The following is a 17,940-nucleotide window of genomic DNA, read 5'->3' on the forward strand; positions in this document are numbered from 1 at the left end:
ATGACGCTGAAAGAATATCTTATGAAAGTAAAAGAAGAAATAAAAGAACGACATTTTTGGAAAACTGTTCGTTGTGAGTTTTTTGGTACTTTGCTCTATGTATTGTTCGGATGTGCAGCAACGGTTACTTGGAACGCAGATAACCATGATCCCCACAAGATAATCCGTATTAGTCTTAGTTTTGGATTTATTGAATATATTCTGGTTTCTTCTCTTAGTCATGCCAGTGGATCACAATTTAATCCAGTTATTACAATATCTACGCTTTGCACTAAATACATAACTTTCTTCAGAGCAACTTGTTACATTTTTGTGCAACTTATCGCGGGAATCATATCGTCTGCTATTCTATATGGATTGGTACCCGAGTATTCGCAAGATCATTTTGGAATCAATGTTTTTAATCCAGATGTTTCTCGTGGACAAGCGTTTGGAATTGAATTTCTAGGAACGTTTTTGTTTGTTTTTGCTTATTTTTCCTCACTGAGGAAGAAAAACGAAAAACTGATGCCAAAAGCTCTTCCGTGTGGCGTTTCTATAGCGTCTGCTCACATTTTTACGCTAAGGTTTGAAAAAAAACTTCCTTTTGTACATGTATATTGTTTATGTAACGTTGCTTTTTACGAGTTGATGGTATCAACTCATGTTATGTGACTTGTAAGGGATTCCCCAATGTATCGAAACTAACCACATTTTTATCTGAGTATTTTGCGTACGGGTTGTTGTATAATATTGGTTTATTTACAGTTTTCATAATCTACAGAACAAGAATATATGTTTCCTGATATGCTTTGAAGTGTTTATAAACATAAATATTTATCATTAATTTTATTGGAATTTGTGTCTATCCGCGAGAGAAAATAGTGTTAGGGACATGCGGTCAACAAAAGTGACATGTCGTGCAAACAAAGTTTTGATTTATAAATCAATAAATATTTTATATGATAAGAAGTATTTTGAAAACAGATTTTTTAAAGAAAATTCACAAAATTGAACATTGTACAAACTTGGTTATTTTTACAAGATTGACGTGCTGGTGGTATATAAATAAACTAATTCTTGCGCTGTTATGCTGATGAACAGAGCAGTTTTCCCGCGTTAGTGATGAATCGTTCAACACAGAGAATACGCCTACGTTTGTAAACAAAGCGAGAAGTTTGTAGTAATGAAGGTCACTCTGACCTACTTTTGAAAATTTAAGGCTTTAATTAAATATTTCAGGCACTAGATGGCTTAGAATCATCAAACTTTGTCAGTTGATGCATCTTGGGTCCTCGGAGTACAACAACTGAAAAGTAGGTCAATCTGACCTACTTTCGAAAATTTATGGCTGTATTTAATATTTTTTTCAGGTACTATTTGGCTTAGAATCATCAAAATTTGTCAGTTGATGCATCTTGGGTTCTCGGAGTAGGTCGACTGAAAAGTAGGTCACTGTGACCTACTTTTCAATTTATATGACTATAATTAAATATTTTGGGTACTAATTAGCTTAGAATCATCAAACTTTTTCAGTTGATGCATCTTAGATCTTCGGAGTAAGTCGACTGAAAACTAGGTCACCATGACCTACTTTTGAAAAGTTATGGCTTTAATTAAATATTTCAGGTTCTATTTGGCTTAGAATCATCAAAATTTGTCAGTTGATATATCTTGGGTCCTCGGAGTAGGTCGACTGAAAAGTAGGTCACCCTGACCTACTTTTCATTTTATATGACTATAATTAAATATTTCGGGTATTAATTGGCTTAGAATCATCAAACTTTGTCAGTTGATGCATCTTGGGTTCGCAGAGTTAGTCGACTGATTTGGAGGTCACTGTGACCTATTTTTGAAAATTTATGGCTTTATTTAAATATATCAAGTACTTATTGGCTTAGAATCATCAAACTTTGTCAGTTGATGCATCTTGGGTCCTCAGAGAATGACAAGTGATAAGTAGGTCACCGTGACCTACTCCCAGGTACTAATTGGCTTAGAATCATCCTGGGTTCTCAGGGTGTTTTATTTAAAATGCAGGTCATGATGACCTACCTTTGGAATTTCAAGGCTATATCTAAATATACAGGATATTTAGAGGCTTCAAATAGAAGTGATAGGTTGTACAGTTTATCAGAAGAGCGATTCAAGGCCCTTGGGCCTCTTGTAACAATTTAGAAACTACACTACCAAAGGATACATAAGTTTCAGCATTTCTAGCCCATTGGTTCTTGAGAAGATTTTAAAAGATTTTTCCCAATGTATTTCAATGTAAAACTTGGATTCCCTATTGTGGCCCCGCCCTACCCCCGGAGGTCATGATTTTAACAATTTAGAATCTGCACTACCCCAAGATGCTTCCACATAAGTTTCAGCTTTTCTGGCCAAGTGGTTCTTGAGAAGAAGATTTTTACTATATATTTCAATGTAAATCTTGGATTCCCTATTGTGTCCCCGCCCTACCCCCGGGGGTTATGATTTTTACAATTAAGAATTTACACTACCCCAAGATGCTTCTACATAAGTTTAAGTTTTTCTGGCCCAGTGGTTCTTGAGAAGAAGATTTTTTAATGGCCCCACCATAGTTTTGTCTTTTCTTGATTATCTCCCTTTGTAAGGGGGTTTGGCCCTTCATTTTAACAATTTAAACTCCCCTTCACCCAAGGATGCTTTGTACTTATTTTGGTTAAAATTGGCCCAGTGGTTCTTGAGAAGAAGTTGAAAATGTGAAAAGTTTACAGCTAGACGGACGGATGACGGACAATGGGTGATCAGAAAAGCTCACTTGAGGCTTTAGGTAAGTTGAACTTTATTCACGTGTCGCTGATTTCGACTTTCATCCTCTTAAGCCACCAAATCACCCCACACTCTGTGAGTAATGATTTTTGTCAATATAAGCGCACACAGCCTCCCATAAATAAATTTCCAATCCCTCCTTTATAGATCGTTTGCTGGAACGGGTCGTCAATTTTTCAATTTTCGAACATAATGAACTTATGGTCTTCTGCAGATTGCACAGTTGTTGAAGGTATCGTCAATACAAATGAAATTATGAGTACATTTTCCTGCAATTCTTCACAAAAGTAACACTTCATTTTTAGCAATTGTTTTATAATTAAGAGGCTCAAATCACTACTCACTGTAGAGGTTAAATTCCGTGGTAGTTCATATGCAGTTAGACTAATGTGCACTTTGATGTAAAATAAACGGAAATCTACTGTGAACGACACAATTAGGAATAGATTAAGGTATTCTTAACATCATATTATTTTCCAATGTAAGTAAACAACAACATGATTTCTGTTTACAAAATTTTATTTCTTTGAACATTTTTCATGGAAAAATGAGTGAATTAAAAAAATGACCAGACAATATTTATCAACCTGCACTAAAAATACAGGCAATTAGAATAAAGTTCTACGTCTAAGCATATGTCTTTTGATATTGTCTAAATACCTGCCAAATATCTCAAGTCACAAAAAAGTCATGCCCAAAAATGATGCATAAAATGTCAGGAGTGCAACATCCCAACTGACTTATAACAGATTATCGCAATGTCAGAGACTGTATAATTTGGAGACTGGGAAGGGGAGGGGGCTTTACAGTTGTGACTGAAAATCAACAAATTGTTCTGTTTTCCATATTTTTTGGCATCAAACTTTGAGATAAATATTGGATAAGATTTAATACATGTCTGCAGATCAAGTTATCCTTCTGCTGAATCTCATTCTGGTTTTTCTTGGCAGCATTACGATACCACATATACTGGTAACATTTGAAGTTGCTTGAATATTTTTATACATTTCACAATTAGGTAAGATCACTTGTGCCGGTGTGTTGAAAGGGTATCGACATTTTTTTTTCTACAATAGAACTTAGTTGAAAACAAAAATACGAAATACATTGTACATACAAACAGTGGACGCACTTCTCAAGCACAGCATGTCTCTATTCTTTTTTTTTTTTTTTTATCTATTTATTTATTTTTATGCACTCAATATTGATTAGGGTTTTCAAGAATCCTTGATCTCAACGCTTATAAATGTGAAAATTGCCTGATTTTTTTTAACTCTTGAATAATAATATAAAGTGCCAATCATATTTTGATCAAATGTTGTAAATAAAAAAAGCTAATTCACTTATTCAGGGAATTTATGTCCTTCGCTTAACTAAGGACAAAGTAAGAGGGTAGAAGACCCCCCCCCCCCAATGCATATGGAGAAAGAAAAGACCTTAATTGACCTTTTACCTTCTGTCCTTCAATTAAACAGAGGCCTTGGGAGATTGATTGTAAAAGCTTAAAGAGAACTAATGCCTACTTTGTGCAAAACTGCGTAATGAATTTTAACTTCATCTTTGACCTTTTGACCTAAAAAAAATCCTCTGCAAGTCATATAGGGAGTTATGATATCAAAATTTTAATCGCAAAAACTCAGAGGTCTACAACGAAGTTATATCATATGGAAACCGCGGTTTTATTCACACAAGACATGTGTGAATTTCTGACCTTGACCTTTGGCCTTTGATCTCAAAATCAATAATCAAGGGTTTTCAAAAGTCGCTTAAAGTACCGTTCGGAATTACAGACGGACTATAGAACGTTCTATCGTTAAAATGATATTGACCTACGGACCCGGTTTTAACAACTGTGGTGAGGGCTTGTCCCGAGACACAGTTAGATTATTCTAACTACAGACGGACAGACGGACGAGCCCAAATTAACACAACATCCCCTCCTCCCTTTTAGTGAAAGCGGAGAACAAGAACGGATAAACAGTCGTGGCTAGAGCCATTCTAAGTGCATGCCTCCTTTCAATCAAGCTTCCACTCCCTTTAGATCGATTGTATGTACACCGCACTAGGTAAACACCCAGTCCACACTGCACTTCACTAATCACAAAACAACAACAACAGTATATGCATTGTAGCGCATTGTAAGAGGACGCTAGGATTTATTTCTCACAGCAAACAGAGCAGTACTATTATAGTAAAATGTAAACCCAACTATGCTTTCCTCGCCGCCCAGGAAAATTCACAATTTTGTGTGTAAAAAAACTATGGAAACCTGTAAGTCCGCATCAATTGCGAGGTAAACAAAATGAATGGCGGACTCATTCTTACAAACCTATGTATAATTATGTAATTTTAAAAAAGAAAAAGTATTTCAAAATGCTGAAATCAGACTTGCTCGGGCAGAGCGTGCGCTAGAAACTGAACTCTAACCCTACAAGAAAACTATTGAAACACGTCATTTCCAAAATCTAATTTCATTGGCTGTTACCCAGTATACAAATGCTACTAATACATAAACGAGACTTCCTTTTCGGTACACACAATTTGTTTACATGTCGTTAGGACAACTATTTCTCGCTATACTATGGTAACGCGAGAAATTATAAAAACCTCCCGAGTTAACTTCCGAATGATTCAAGGTGATTTGAGAGGAAGCCGACAGTGAGAAACAGCTGAAACGGGACAAGTTGCAAGAGGGAAGTAAAACAGCAACAGAACATCACTGTGTCAACTTTCGCTTTGATTAAGCATTTATTTACGAAGATGGCAGACATCAAACGAGCACCATTAACTTCAGAGGCAGCCTGGAAAGAGCTACAGAATTATTACGATTCAAAGGGATCCAAATTGAACATGCTACAAATGTTTAAAGAGGATGCATCTAGATTTGACAAGTTCAGGTATGAGTAATGAACAACAATATAGTCATGTTAAAGTACTTGAAAATGACAACAAGCGCTTAAGATTTTACGCAAGCACATGTTTATTTGCATAATTCAGGATGTACACAAATTGATACATTATCCAAGATGTTTCTCTGATAGACGCAGTTATACACACCATATTAAGGTTTTGCCAAAGGTCAACATGTCCCAAAATTTATTTTTACAATAGCTCCAAAACCATGTGGTTTATAATGTTCAAACTTTTACAGTTTGTAAATATATCATTGATTAACAGATAGAAAGTATCACTTGATAACAAGTACTTAAAAAAATATTTATCGAGAAAAATTCTTTTTAAAAAAATGCATATATTTTCAAAAAATACACCTAATTAATTCTGTACTTTTAGTGAAAGCCATCATTGCAGAAACAATATATGTTTATCAATGAATGGCAAGTTGGACTTCGATAGCCTCTGGAAAGTTGTTTTCCCTGTTTATTTTATCCAAATATTAAGATTTGAAACCGAAAGTACATTGCAAATGGCGGATTGGGAAGTTTCTAGTATGCCGGTCCCCAGAATCACGCGATTGCGCATGAGCAGTTATTTCCCTTGCCGTTGCTATGCAGAATGTAAACAAACCGCCATTTTCCCCTCGCTTCAACAAAACGCATTCGATCGAGTGATTAGGGTTAGGGTATTTTGTCTTAAGATTGGAACTATTTTATAAATCCACTCTTAAATCTTCCTGACTTTGGGCTAATTCATGTAATTTTTGCTTACAAAAGGCACGGCCAAGTGCCTTTTGTGACCAAAAACTTGCATGAATCAGCCTAATGTCGAACTGTGCCGATATACCATCTTATAGGAGTAAAGCATGAAACTTGCAAAACTTAAACAAACCGTTAATTAAATATGGCATTGTATGCGATCTACGGATTAGGGTTAGAGTATATATAGCTCGGATATTGTAACTGTTTTATATTCACCCATGCTCGCATCTTATATCCGACTTTGGGCTTATTCATGCAATTTTTGCTTACAGAGAACTGGAAGAACAGGAAAATTTTGCGAAACTTGGATGAATTAGCCTTGGTCTAATGTTGAAACATACCCGATATTGTGCGCTAAGTTTTGGCAAGTAATTGGTAAAAGCGACTTACCGTTTACTTAAGCTCGATATCCTATCCTCCTAATGTCCATATTCAGAATATTTTTTCTTTCAAATCAATGGTGATGCACAATTCAATCAACCAATTACTAGTAATTAGTTATCACTTGTTAAATCCCTGCATTTCTCACAAAAATCTCGCAATTTTAGTTGCATTTCACTTTGAGTCCTATCAGCTACTTCTTCATAAGTCTTCATTACGTCAAAACACAAGTGATGCACGTCATGAATATTTATGAGATTACGTCAAAAACTGATCCTAAACAACGCAAAATGGAGTTTTATCTACTAAACAAGTACGTTATTTTACGAAACCTTTTAATTCTCATTTTAAAAACTGTGTTTAAAAACCAGTTTTTTAAACCCAATTTTTCACAACGAACACGATTTTGGGCTCAATTTTGCGACTTGTGGCCTTTTTTTTTTTATCGATTTTGTCGATGGCTCACGCGATCGTATTATATTGTACACCGCCTTCGGCGGCACCTATTTTAGCGCGTATATATTTATAGGGACCAGTATACTAGAAGTGTTCCGGCGGATTTTATAAGTGTCTTGTCTATATATATGTCATGCTTTCAATAACAGCCTTTCAGAGACCATTCACGTCCAACTTGCCCTTCATTGATATACATATATTATTTCTGCAATGATGGTTTTCACTAAAAGTACAGAATTCAGCAGTTGGATTTTTTAAAAATATGCCAATTTTTTGATATTTTTTTCTTTAAAAATATATTTTTTTTTAAATATTTGTTTTCAAATGATACTTTCTATCTGTTAATCAATGATATATTTATAAACTGTGAAAGTTTTAACTTTATACCTCACATAGTTTTGGAGCTATTGTAAAAATAAATTTTTGGACATCTTGACCTTTGGCAAAACCTTAAATTCATTCATCATCTCCAATCTTAGCTGCAGAACTGTAGTGTTATGGTTTTATATTTTAGTCTTTAAAGTATGAATCTATAACCCTACAGTTCCGCAGCTACTCCAAACTATAACCAAATTCTACTCTTCTGTCATCTCATTTCCCATCATGATATCAGATAAACTACATGTCCCCTACAAATCACCACTGAACCAGGTGTGTCTCCTAAAAATCACCACTGAACCCTATACCTCTCTATCCATCCTTGCAATGTGTTAATCCATACACTTTTTGGAAAATCTAATACCATTTAATACATTTGTATAATATTATGCATTCATTTCATGTATAGACATTATTATAAATAGGGGCCAAAATGGCATGGAGAGTAAAAAAAGGACAAGTTAGAATGGATCATCTGATTTCTTATTGATTATTTTATCTTAATTACTCTATACTGATGTCGTGAAACTCACCTCAGACTACAAAATTTTGGAGAAAAAAAAATAAATGACAGGCATCATATAGATAGCTTTAGGAAAAGTATAATCATAAGAAATATGAAAACCAGAAAGGCCAATAATAGGATAAACAGGATCAATAAACAATAAAATTTAAATTGAAAATAATAATATTAAATATGAAAATGTTACTTAAAACATATTGTCTGAAAACATTTTTTATCAAAAGAAGTAAATTGTCTAGTAAGTGTGCAAAGTCCAATAGCAGTCCAAAACATCTGACATTTTCCAGGCTATTTTTAATGATTTTGACATCAAAAATCAAAATCGTTAAAAAAAGCCTGGAAAACGTCAGATATTTCCGACTAGCTGGGATTAGCATTTGAGAAATTTTCATGAAGACACCTTATTGATACATGGGTGTGTTATTCTGTGCCTAATTTTTCCTACCCTGTTAACTATAGGGTTGGATACCGTTAAGGATGAAACGGTACGATACCATACCTGTATTTTTTAAACGATATGGTATTTTTAACGATACGGTACTATACCTTGATGAATGAGAATATTTAGGGTTCATTTCATAACAAATATGCTTTCACCAATCAACCTTTCAATGTTATAACCGAAAATGAACTATGTTTATATTTCAACCTTTTAATAAATGACCAACAAAACAAATAAATTGAATCTCAAACAAATTAACTTGAACAGCTGTTGAATAATCACAAGTATACACAATTTCCGGGAACATACTAAAGACCTGACCTACTAAAGACCTGACTGACCTGACCAACATAAAATTCTCCAAAAATCAATATTCTGAGTTTTTATATCAATTTTTTAAAAAAATATTTGATACATTTTTAACATATATTCTCTATTATAGTGATTGATAGTTTAGATAAAATGTTTTTAGAAACATTTTTACCAAATATTTAGTCATATAAGGATTGGATACAAGTTTTTTCAACTTAATAGATCCTCTCCTTGTTATGCAAACATATAAGTTTGTGTTTATCTGTCAGAAATGTTTAATTACAAAGTATTACACCTGAATATTTATAAATTAACATTATATGTATTCAATATTTTTATAAAATGATAACGATTACAAATGGTCAGGTCATTTCATAATTGGTCAGGTCATTAAATTATCATGAAATGAATGGATAAAGACTAAATATTTGGTAAAATGTTTCTAAAAACATTTTATCTAAACTATCAATCACTATAATAGAGAATATATGTTAAAAATGTATCAAATATTTTTAAAAAGATAACAATTATGAATGATTATCATTTGGTCAGGTCATTTCAAATTTGGTCACTGGTCATTAAATTTTCATGAAATGAATGCATAAATGACTAAATATTTGGTATAAATGTTTCTAAAAACATTTTATCTAAACTATCAATCATTATAATAGAGAACAAATTTGAAAAATGTATCAAATATTTTTAAAAAGATAATAATTATGTATGATTATCATTTGGTCAGGTCATTTCAAATTTGGTCAGGTCATTAAATTTTCATGAAATGAATTGATAAATGACAATAAATTTGGTAAAAATGATTGAATAAACCTTTATTCAATTGAATTACAACTTATGATTAAGAAAATATCATGAAAAAGTTGATATAAAAACTCAGAATATTAATTTTTGGAGAATTTTATGTTGGTCAGGTCAGTCAGGTCTTTAGTAGGTCAGGTCTTTAGTATGTTCCCAATTTCCGTCTTTGCTAGGACCCATTTTGTTTGGTCGCACTAAACAACGAAACATTAGAAGATGGATAGAAATGCACATCACATTTTTGCGACATTTTGCCTTTTTTAATTTACACTATTATCAGTTTTTATTGATTAAGTTAAAACATAATTAATTTTAATGTATTTAATTTTTTTTTAATAAAAGAGATATACGTACTGATTTACCTCGAATATCGGCAGTCGAAAGCAAGTGTCGTATAGTCGTCATACTAAGCATCCATTTCGTTAATTAGCCTACCCTTTCAATGTGCGGAGAATTCTATTTTAGCGAGTTTTAAATCATTTTGAATGTATTTAAATGTTTCTAAGATTAAGAAATAGCACCGTTATTAGTACCGGTATTATTGAATGAAACGGTATTTTACCGGTATTTTTGAAGTAACTATTCGGTATGGTATTGGTACCGAGTACCGGTATCCAACCCTAGCTAACTACCAGGTATCTGAGTATCATGTATCTACTTTGAGAATGCTTGATGTAATATATACTATGGGTTACATCCAAGTAAGATAATGTTTGACTTTACTATCTTTCTATTTGTGTCAAATAGCCAAAAGTTAGAGACAAAAGATGGAGATTTCCTTCTGGACTATTCCAAGAACTTGGTGGACAGCACAACTATGGGACTTCTGTTTAAGCTGGTGAGTAGGCAAATGGAATTCTTTGCCTATTCATATGTATACTATCATTTTTTTTTTAATTTCATCTAAATGTAATACTGTGGAATCTTTTTAATTTGTGTGTGTCAATGTTTTTGGGCAATCATAATATTACTGATTCATCAGGATGTAATTCCATGGGTAACTTACAAATACAGAAGATTCAGTGAACTGATACGTTGACAAAGGTATCATTCAAGGGGATATAAGAGTGATCTTTGAAATTCAAGAATATTGGTTCTCCGTATACTGTGATGATTATACAAAACACTAAGACCTGTAATACTGTAATCGCTTTCATTGATTATGAAGTATGTAAGTAAATAAAGAAAAAAAAATTACATTGAGAATTTGTGTTTTTTTTTAATGGTTTGCAGGCTAAAGAGAGAAAAGTAAAAGAAATGAGAGCGGCAATGTTTGCTGGTGAAAAGATTAACTTCACTGAAAATAGAGCTGTTTTACATGTGGCTCTTAGAAATAAATCTAACACTCCTACAATGGTGGATGGAAAAGATGTAAGTATATAAAGCCATCACTTTACAAAATGGAAAGTAAAGGAGAAGAGTATTTTTTAGAGTCTTAAGATTTTTGAAATAAAACTATAAAAACTATTATATAAATATTGCATGTAGTTGAGTGTAACATTGAAATTTTTCACCCCAAGTCAACTGATTGTTTTTCGAGGGTTGAAAATTTTCGGTGTTACACTCAACTACATGCAATATTTATTATATTATACTAAATGTTTTATACAAATACATATAACAGTGAACCTTGCGCGCATAAATTCTGCACAGTCACTATTTTTTGGAATATCGCCCGTCGTCAAGCAATGCGGACTGTTGCTACGCTGGAGGGCGTGGCTTCATCATTCAGCAGGTAATAGTGTTTTTTAACAAATGTTTCTCGATGAATCAGATTCAACTAATTTACATGAAAGTATAATATTGCGAAAGGTTTAAAGAAATTTGAAATGTAGAAAAACTTATTGATTGTTTGTTTACAGGTCATGCCTGATGTAAATGCAGTACTGACACACATGAGGGAATTCACTGATTCTGTCCAGAGTGGTAATTGGAAAGGTTACACTGGGAAATCCATCACTGATGTGGTCAATATCGGTATTGGAGGATCCGATCTGGCAAGTAACTGATAAAGATATCAAGGCAGACTTTCAGTAATATTATTAAAGTGTGGCAGACAAGCTAGATTTGATTGCCAAAGGCAGATAGGTCAGTTTGTAGAGTACTGGCCTGTCTAGAGTTCAAGGGGCCTGGATTCATATCCTCATCAGGTTGGTCACATTTTCCCCTACCTGTTATAAAAGAAAATTGTGTCAGAAAGGGAGATTTCAATTCATTTATTTGACAACACCATCATACATTGGCATAAAGTCATGAATACAACAAAGTTTAACATAAATAAAATAAAAAAAAAATTATTCCAGTAAGCATATTAGTTATGTTGAAGTTTTTCTCTTCTAATATCGAAGCACTTTTTCAGAAAGTTACATACTCTTCTAGCAATTTTAATAATAATTTGAAGTAGAGAAAGAAATTTTAATACCCATACAAAATGTACCATATGTTGGTATAATTACATTTTTTTAATTTGTTTGACAGGGACCCCTAATGGTGACAGAAGCATTAAAGCCATACAAGACAGGCCCAAATGTCCATTTTGTCTCCAACATAGATGGCACACACATGGCTGAAACTCTGAAAAAGCTGAATCCTGAAACTACACTATTCATCATTGCTTCCAAGGTAAAAAAAAAATATCCACCGCAGTCTTCATATAAGGTTTTATTTAATACAGGATTGTTTATTTGCTATTACAATGTGTTGTTTTCCTCATTACTTCAAAATTTATCCATTTATGACTACATGGTTATGTATATGCTTGTGATAGGTTCTGCAAAGATATATACAAATTTGTGTCTCATTAGACACCAAGTATGACTTTGTACTTTATTTTATTTACAGACATTCACAACACAAGAAACGATCACCAATGCTCAGTCTGCCAAGGCCTGGTTATTGGAGGCAGCAAAACAGGTGAACATAGAGTACACACATAGTGGATTCCAGTCATTCCACATAATCTGATATTCCAGTCATTCCACATAATCAGATATTCCAGTCATTCTACATAATCTGATATTGGTTAAACTTGTTATTCTTGTAATATGATGTTGTTTTACTTTGAATACATCCAAAAATGGGGAACAGGTGGTGAAATATGTTTTTATATATTTACAGGATAGTGCCATTGCCAAGCACTTTGTTGCTCTATCTACAAATGCAGTAAGTGGTTGCTCTTTGAATTTTGTTTGTGTTACATGTGTAATAGATTAGATACAGTGTACATACATATAATTTCAATAAAATACATATTAATCAAATTGAAAGAAAGTAAATATACACATACTGAAAACAGCTTCTGTTATATTACTGATGAAAAAAAGATATACCATATGTAACATGAAAATTGTTTAATTTGGGTTTATATACCAATGTTTTGCAGACAAAGGTGAAAGAATTTGGAATAGATGAAAAAAATATGTTTGTATTTTGGGATGTAAGTATTAACAGTTTACTTAATTTTTTCTTTCTTGATCTCTCTGAATTTATAGAGATAAATTCAAGTGAAGAAAATTGAGATACATGTTGTTAATATTATAAATGTGTTACAACTATATCAAACAGTGGGTAGGTGGTCGATATTCCCTCTGGTCAGCTACTGGACTGTCCATTGCACTCTACATTGGTAAGTCATATCTCACATTGATGTTAATTTTCTTTTTACAATAGAAATATACCTTCTGTGTCAATTTGTTCTTTACTTCACTACACTTAGGAATGGACAACTTTGAGGATTTGCAGGCTGGGGGACACTTCATGGACAATCATTTTGTCAGTGCTCCATTAGAATCAAATGTAAGCTCCTTCGTTATGTGTAAGTCAATTTTAAGTTCCAGGGTCTACATTACTGTGTAATATGTGTTACCACATTATTACACTTTGATTTCTTCAGATTCCTGTGATCTTGGCACTGATCGGGGTTTGGTACAACAATTTCTTTGGAGCAGAAACACAAACATTGCTACCATATGATCAAGTAGGTCAATAATATATTTTACTTGGATTTAATTGGAATGGAATACTTCTTAAGCTCACCAATACAAGATCAAGATGAGTTTATGCTATATCCTAAGCATCACCATCCCACGTCAAAGTTGTCAGAGCAGGTCCACTTCCTAAGTAACTAAATGTATATGACCTACCTGGGTCAAACCTGCATTGATGATGCATCTAGAGATACAAACTGCTTTTGTTGAGATGCTGCAAGTGAAATGTATTTTCAGTTGTATAATCGAAGGTCTATATAATGATTAACAATTTGAATTTTCATGTAACTAATGGATCTTAATTACTGCACTGTTATTTGGTATGAGGCATTGCCTTACTTGTAGATAACATTAGTTAGAGTTTCAAGCTTTGAATTCTTTGATACATATCTTAATAATTGAATGAAAATAACTGTTTTAAAGATCTTTTGAATTGTACCTCTTTTAGCAAAGATATTGGGCTGAAAATAGTGCTGAATACACACTGATAGCTAAATGGCATCTCTTGCAGTATATGCACAGATTTGCAGCATACTTTCAGCAGGGGGATATGGAGAGTAATGGGAAATACATAACTAGGAGTGGACAGAAATGTAATTATAAAACAGGACCTATCATCTGGGGAGAGCCTGGAACAAATGGACAGCATGCATTTTACCAACTCATCCATCAAGGTCAGAGGTCAATCATTTAATTAGTAGGTCTTGCTTGTTTTTCTACATAGACATTAAAGTTTTTAATTTGTTTCCAGTGAAGTTTTTGTAACACTGTTTTTTCTCTCTGTAGGAACAAGGTTAATTCCATGTGACTTTTTAATGCCTGTGAAAACCCAAAATCCAATTCAGAATGGACTACATCATGAGGTAAATATCTTCTCTTTTTTTCCATTCACGTCTGTAATTTTTAAAGGTTTTCAAAACTATTACTTAAAAAAAAGCTATTGAAGTAAATTTAATATTCTTTATTATGAAGGCAATCAGAGAAATTGTATCATATACTTGAGACAGAAGTATATCTGAAGTGTTGTATATACTTGAATTTTATTAAGAAAACTCCTGTGCTTCAGAACTTGACATCATCCATAATTATCACAACAGAACACATAAAGAACACCAAGAGAATGTGATTGAATAGGAAAACCTCAACTCTTTTTTTTGAATTTGAGTTTCCCCCCATCCCAGATTTCATGGGATAAATTATTAAAATTCCAAAAATATAATTTCTTTAATTTGATTGATTGATATTCAATCATTTGATTGTAATGTAGGTTCACAATGAAAGCAAGTGGGGGGATTGTTGGTAGTTCAGTAATTAAGCTGGGGTATGACAAAAAATTTTAAGAGCTCTAATAATTGTTCAAAAAAAAAAACATTACATAAATATGTTTATGAATATTAAATTCCAGACCATGAATTGATCTGAATATACAGTAAAACTCAATTATAAAGAGCTTGCTTAAAAGGAAATCTTGGTTATAATGAATTTGTTACAAATCCAGTAGAAGACTTTCACTATGTGCATTATACGGATATAAAGAATCTTGGTTATACCGAAAGTAAATTTGAGGTCCCAGTGACTTCCTTGCAACCGAGTTTTATTGTAAAACACTCTGCTTAACGGAATAATAGGCAAATTGAAAAACTGTGAACATTTAATGATCAAACTCACCTTTCTCTTAATACGTTCCAGATTTTGACAGCTAACTTCCTGGCTCAGACTGAGGCTCTGATGAAGGGGAAGATGGTGGATGAAGCTAGAGAGGAACTCGTGAAGTCGGGAATGTCACAGGCTGACATTGATCATATTCTTCCTCACAAGGTCAGCAAATAAATAGGTCACCTCTTCAACTGAAGTACATGTGTTGTGAATCCTGTCTAATCCAACATGCACTGGGAGACAAATTTTGTGTTGGAATAGATTAGATTACCCAGTGTAAAGAAAAATGGGAATGAAAATGAATGTTGGAATTCACAGTGAAACGGATTGCACAGGTGTTGGATTAGACAGTTTTCACTGTATTAGACATCATGAAATCGACATGTTGAAAAAACTTTTCTACATGTATATAATGTATGGTCAATTTAAAACCTAAAACAATTTCTTTTCCAGGTCTTTGAGGGTAACAGACCAAGCAACTCCATTCTATTCCAAAAACTTACTCCATTCACACTAGGTCTTCTCATTGGTAAGTCACATGTATTTTACTAGTACTAAGTCAGGTGTATTTTAAACTAATAATTTTAGACATATAATTATTTTAGAATTTGAATTCCAGAATGCTATGAAATTTTTTAGAGAACAAAGAACATGTACATGTATGATAAGGATCAAAATTGGCTCCTTAATCAAAACATGGCTTTGAAATTGGGATAGTTGGTAAAACTTAAAAATTAATTAATGCCTGGTTCAGAAACATTGTTCAGTTTAATTAAAAGCACTTACAAAAGCCACTAAAAGTTGAAAGATTAGAATTATTGTCAATTTTTAATTTGCATTAATTTTCAAACTTCAGACACATTGCACTTTTGTAATCATAGAGTGCATGAGACTCAGAGGTTATGTCTGATTCTTGCAAACAGATGTGTCTGACCCTAGGCCATAAAATGCATATTTTTTTTCTACTTGAGTCTAGGCTTCAGAAGTTCTTTACATTCTGTGATTTTTGAGGCAAAGTACATACATATTTAAAAATTCATGAAAATCTAGAAATATTCAAATATTCGAAAAATTGGTGAAGTTTATTTTCCTGTGGATTTTGGCATTTGATTTACAAATGGACATCACAGGGTTGTTTGATTTTTGAATTATTGTACATTCTTTCCAATGTCACCCAACGGGTTAAACTGTCTTTTACCAAATATACCTTGTTCTATGTATATTTTTCAATAATGTTTCATAATTTTTTTTCCCTCTAGCAATGTATGAACACAAGATCTTCGTCCAGGGAACTATTTGGGATATCAACTCATATGATCAGTGGGGGTAAGTTATTAGTATTTTCATATTCTAAACACTATGTTGAAATGGATCTCAAAAAAAATCTGAAACCAAGCATGGAGTTGAAAATTTAATTTGAATACTTTTATGTATATGCACCCATCATACTTTTGTGTATGTGTAGCAAATTTTTTTTTTCTGAAATAATAGTATACATTTTTTTTGGTTATTGTAGTGTTGAATTAGGAAAACAGCTGGCAAAAGTAATTCAGCCTGAGTTGAGAGGAAAAGATACAGTTTCAAGTCATGATGGCTCCACAAATGGACTTATCAACTTCATCAAGGCACACATGTGATCATCAGACCTCAAAACTTTTAAACAAAGACATAATATACATGTAGCTCTTTTATTAGCATTATTTACAATTTTTAAATACCTTGATCTGATATTTGACAGAGGATGACAAATACACAGTGGGCTATCATTGGTGCTTAGCATAGAGACATACAGAAGTAATGAGTCATAGAATAAATTAAGGTTTAGTGTGCATTTAAAGTATTGATTTATCTATTGTTGGATTGTGATCACTTTGAATGGTTATTGAGAATGATTTTCAGAAGTATATGCTGTGTTGACAACCTATTGCTGAATTTTATTATGATGAATTTACTGCATGTACTTGTCAAAGTTTTTTTGGGCTTAGATTTAAAGAAATGACGTAATTGGACAAAAAGTAATTTTGGGGGAGTTTATTGTTTCCTATTTCTTTCATATTAAAACTTTGCAAACCAAAATTGAAAAAAAAAATAATGTAAAATAACAATCAAAAAGCCAATTTCTTTCACATATACAAGAGAAGAAAATCAATCAAGGTTTAGATCTGATCATTTATATCCCTTACGCGATTTTGAAGCATAAAAAACTAATTTCTTTTAATTATGTATTTTAGAAAGTCTTTTAGGATGTAGTAATATTTCCTTTTTTCAATAAAAGTTTTACTAATAAAAATTTTGAAACTTTTTTATGCAATTGCCTATTCTATTGCCACTTCAGGAATTTTAACTAAAATGCATGTACAGTATGATGATAAAGTGAAAAATATGTTATGATTAATTGAATTGTTTCAAAAAATTTCAGTAAGGTGGTCATTATTTTTTAATTCACCCAAATATCGTATAGGTACCTAGAATGTTGAAAATAACCCAGAAAAACTCAATATATACACCTTTTTTTTCAAAGAAACAATTTTCTCTGAGTCCTAAAAATATTTTTCACTA

The 17,940-nt window shown here is 32.7% G+C and overlaps 2 protein-coding genes across 2 annotated transcripts; both read left to right on the forward strand.

Annotated features, from left to right (window-relative positions):
* On the forward strand, window positions 1-656 carry LOC133172424 (lens fiber major intrinsic protein-like). The gene has a single exon (XM_061307305.1). The coding sequence runs from the start codon at window positions 1-3 to the stop codon at window positions 652-654; it is 654 nt and encodes a 217-aa protein (XP_061163289.1). The 3' UTR covers window positions 655-656.
* A 4,818-nt stretch (window positions 657-5,474) lies between these two features.
* Window positions 5,475-17,558, forward strand: LOC133172228 (glucose-6-phosphate isomerase-like). Its single transcript, XM_061307078.1, has 17 exons — window positions 5,475-5,672; window positions 10,487-10,577; window positions 10,973-11,110; window positions 11,602-11,736; window positions 12,218-12,361; window positions 12,581-12,652; window positions 12,857-12,901; window positions 13,122-13,175; window positions 13,304-13,364; window positions 13,455-13,534; window positions 13,632-13,715; window positions 14,237-14,399; window positions 14,512-14,588; window positions 15,415-15,543; window positions 15,835-15,910; window positions 16,641-16,707; window positions 16,898-17,558. The coding sequence occupies exons 1-17, from the start codon at window positions 5,536-5,538 to the stop codon at window positions 17,016-17,018; spliced, it is 1,674 nt and encodes a 557-aa protein (XP_061163062.1). The 5' UTR covers window positions 5,475-5,535; the 3' UTR covers window positions 17,019-17,558.
* The last annotated feature ends 382 nt before the right edge of the window (window positions 17,559-17,940 follow it).

Source organism: Saccostrea echinata, unplaced genomic scaffold (genome assembly GCF_033153115.1).
Source record: "Saccostrea echinata isolate AGI-Se365-2 ecotype Australia unplaced genomic scaffold, CSIRO_AGI_Sech_v1 ptg000054l, whole genome shotgun sequence".
Taxonomy (NCBI): Eukaryota; Metazoa; Mollusca; class Bivalvia; order Ostreida; family Ostreidae; genus Saccostrea; species Saccostrea echinata.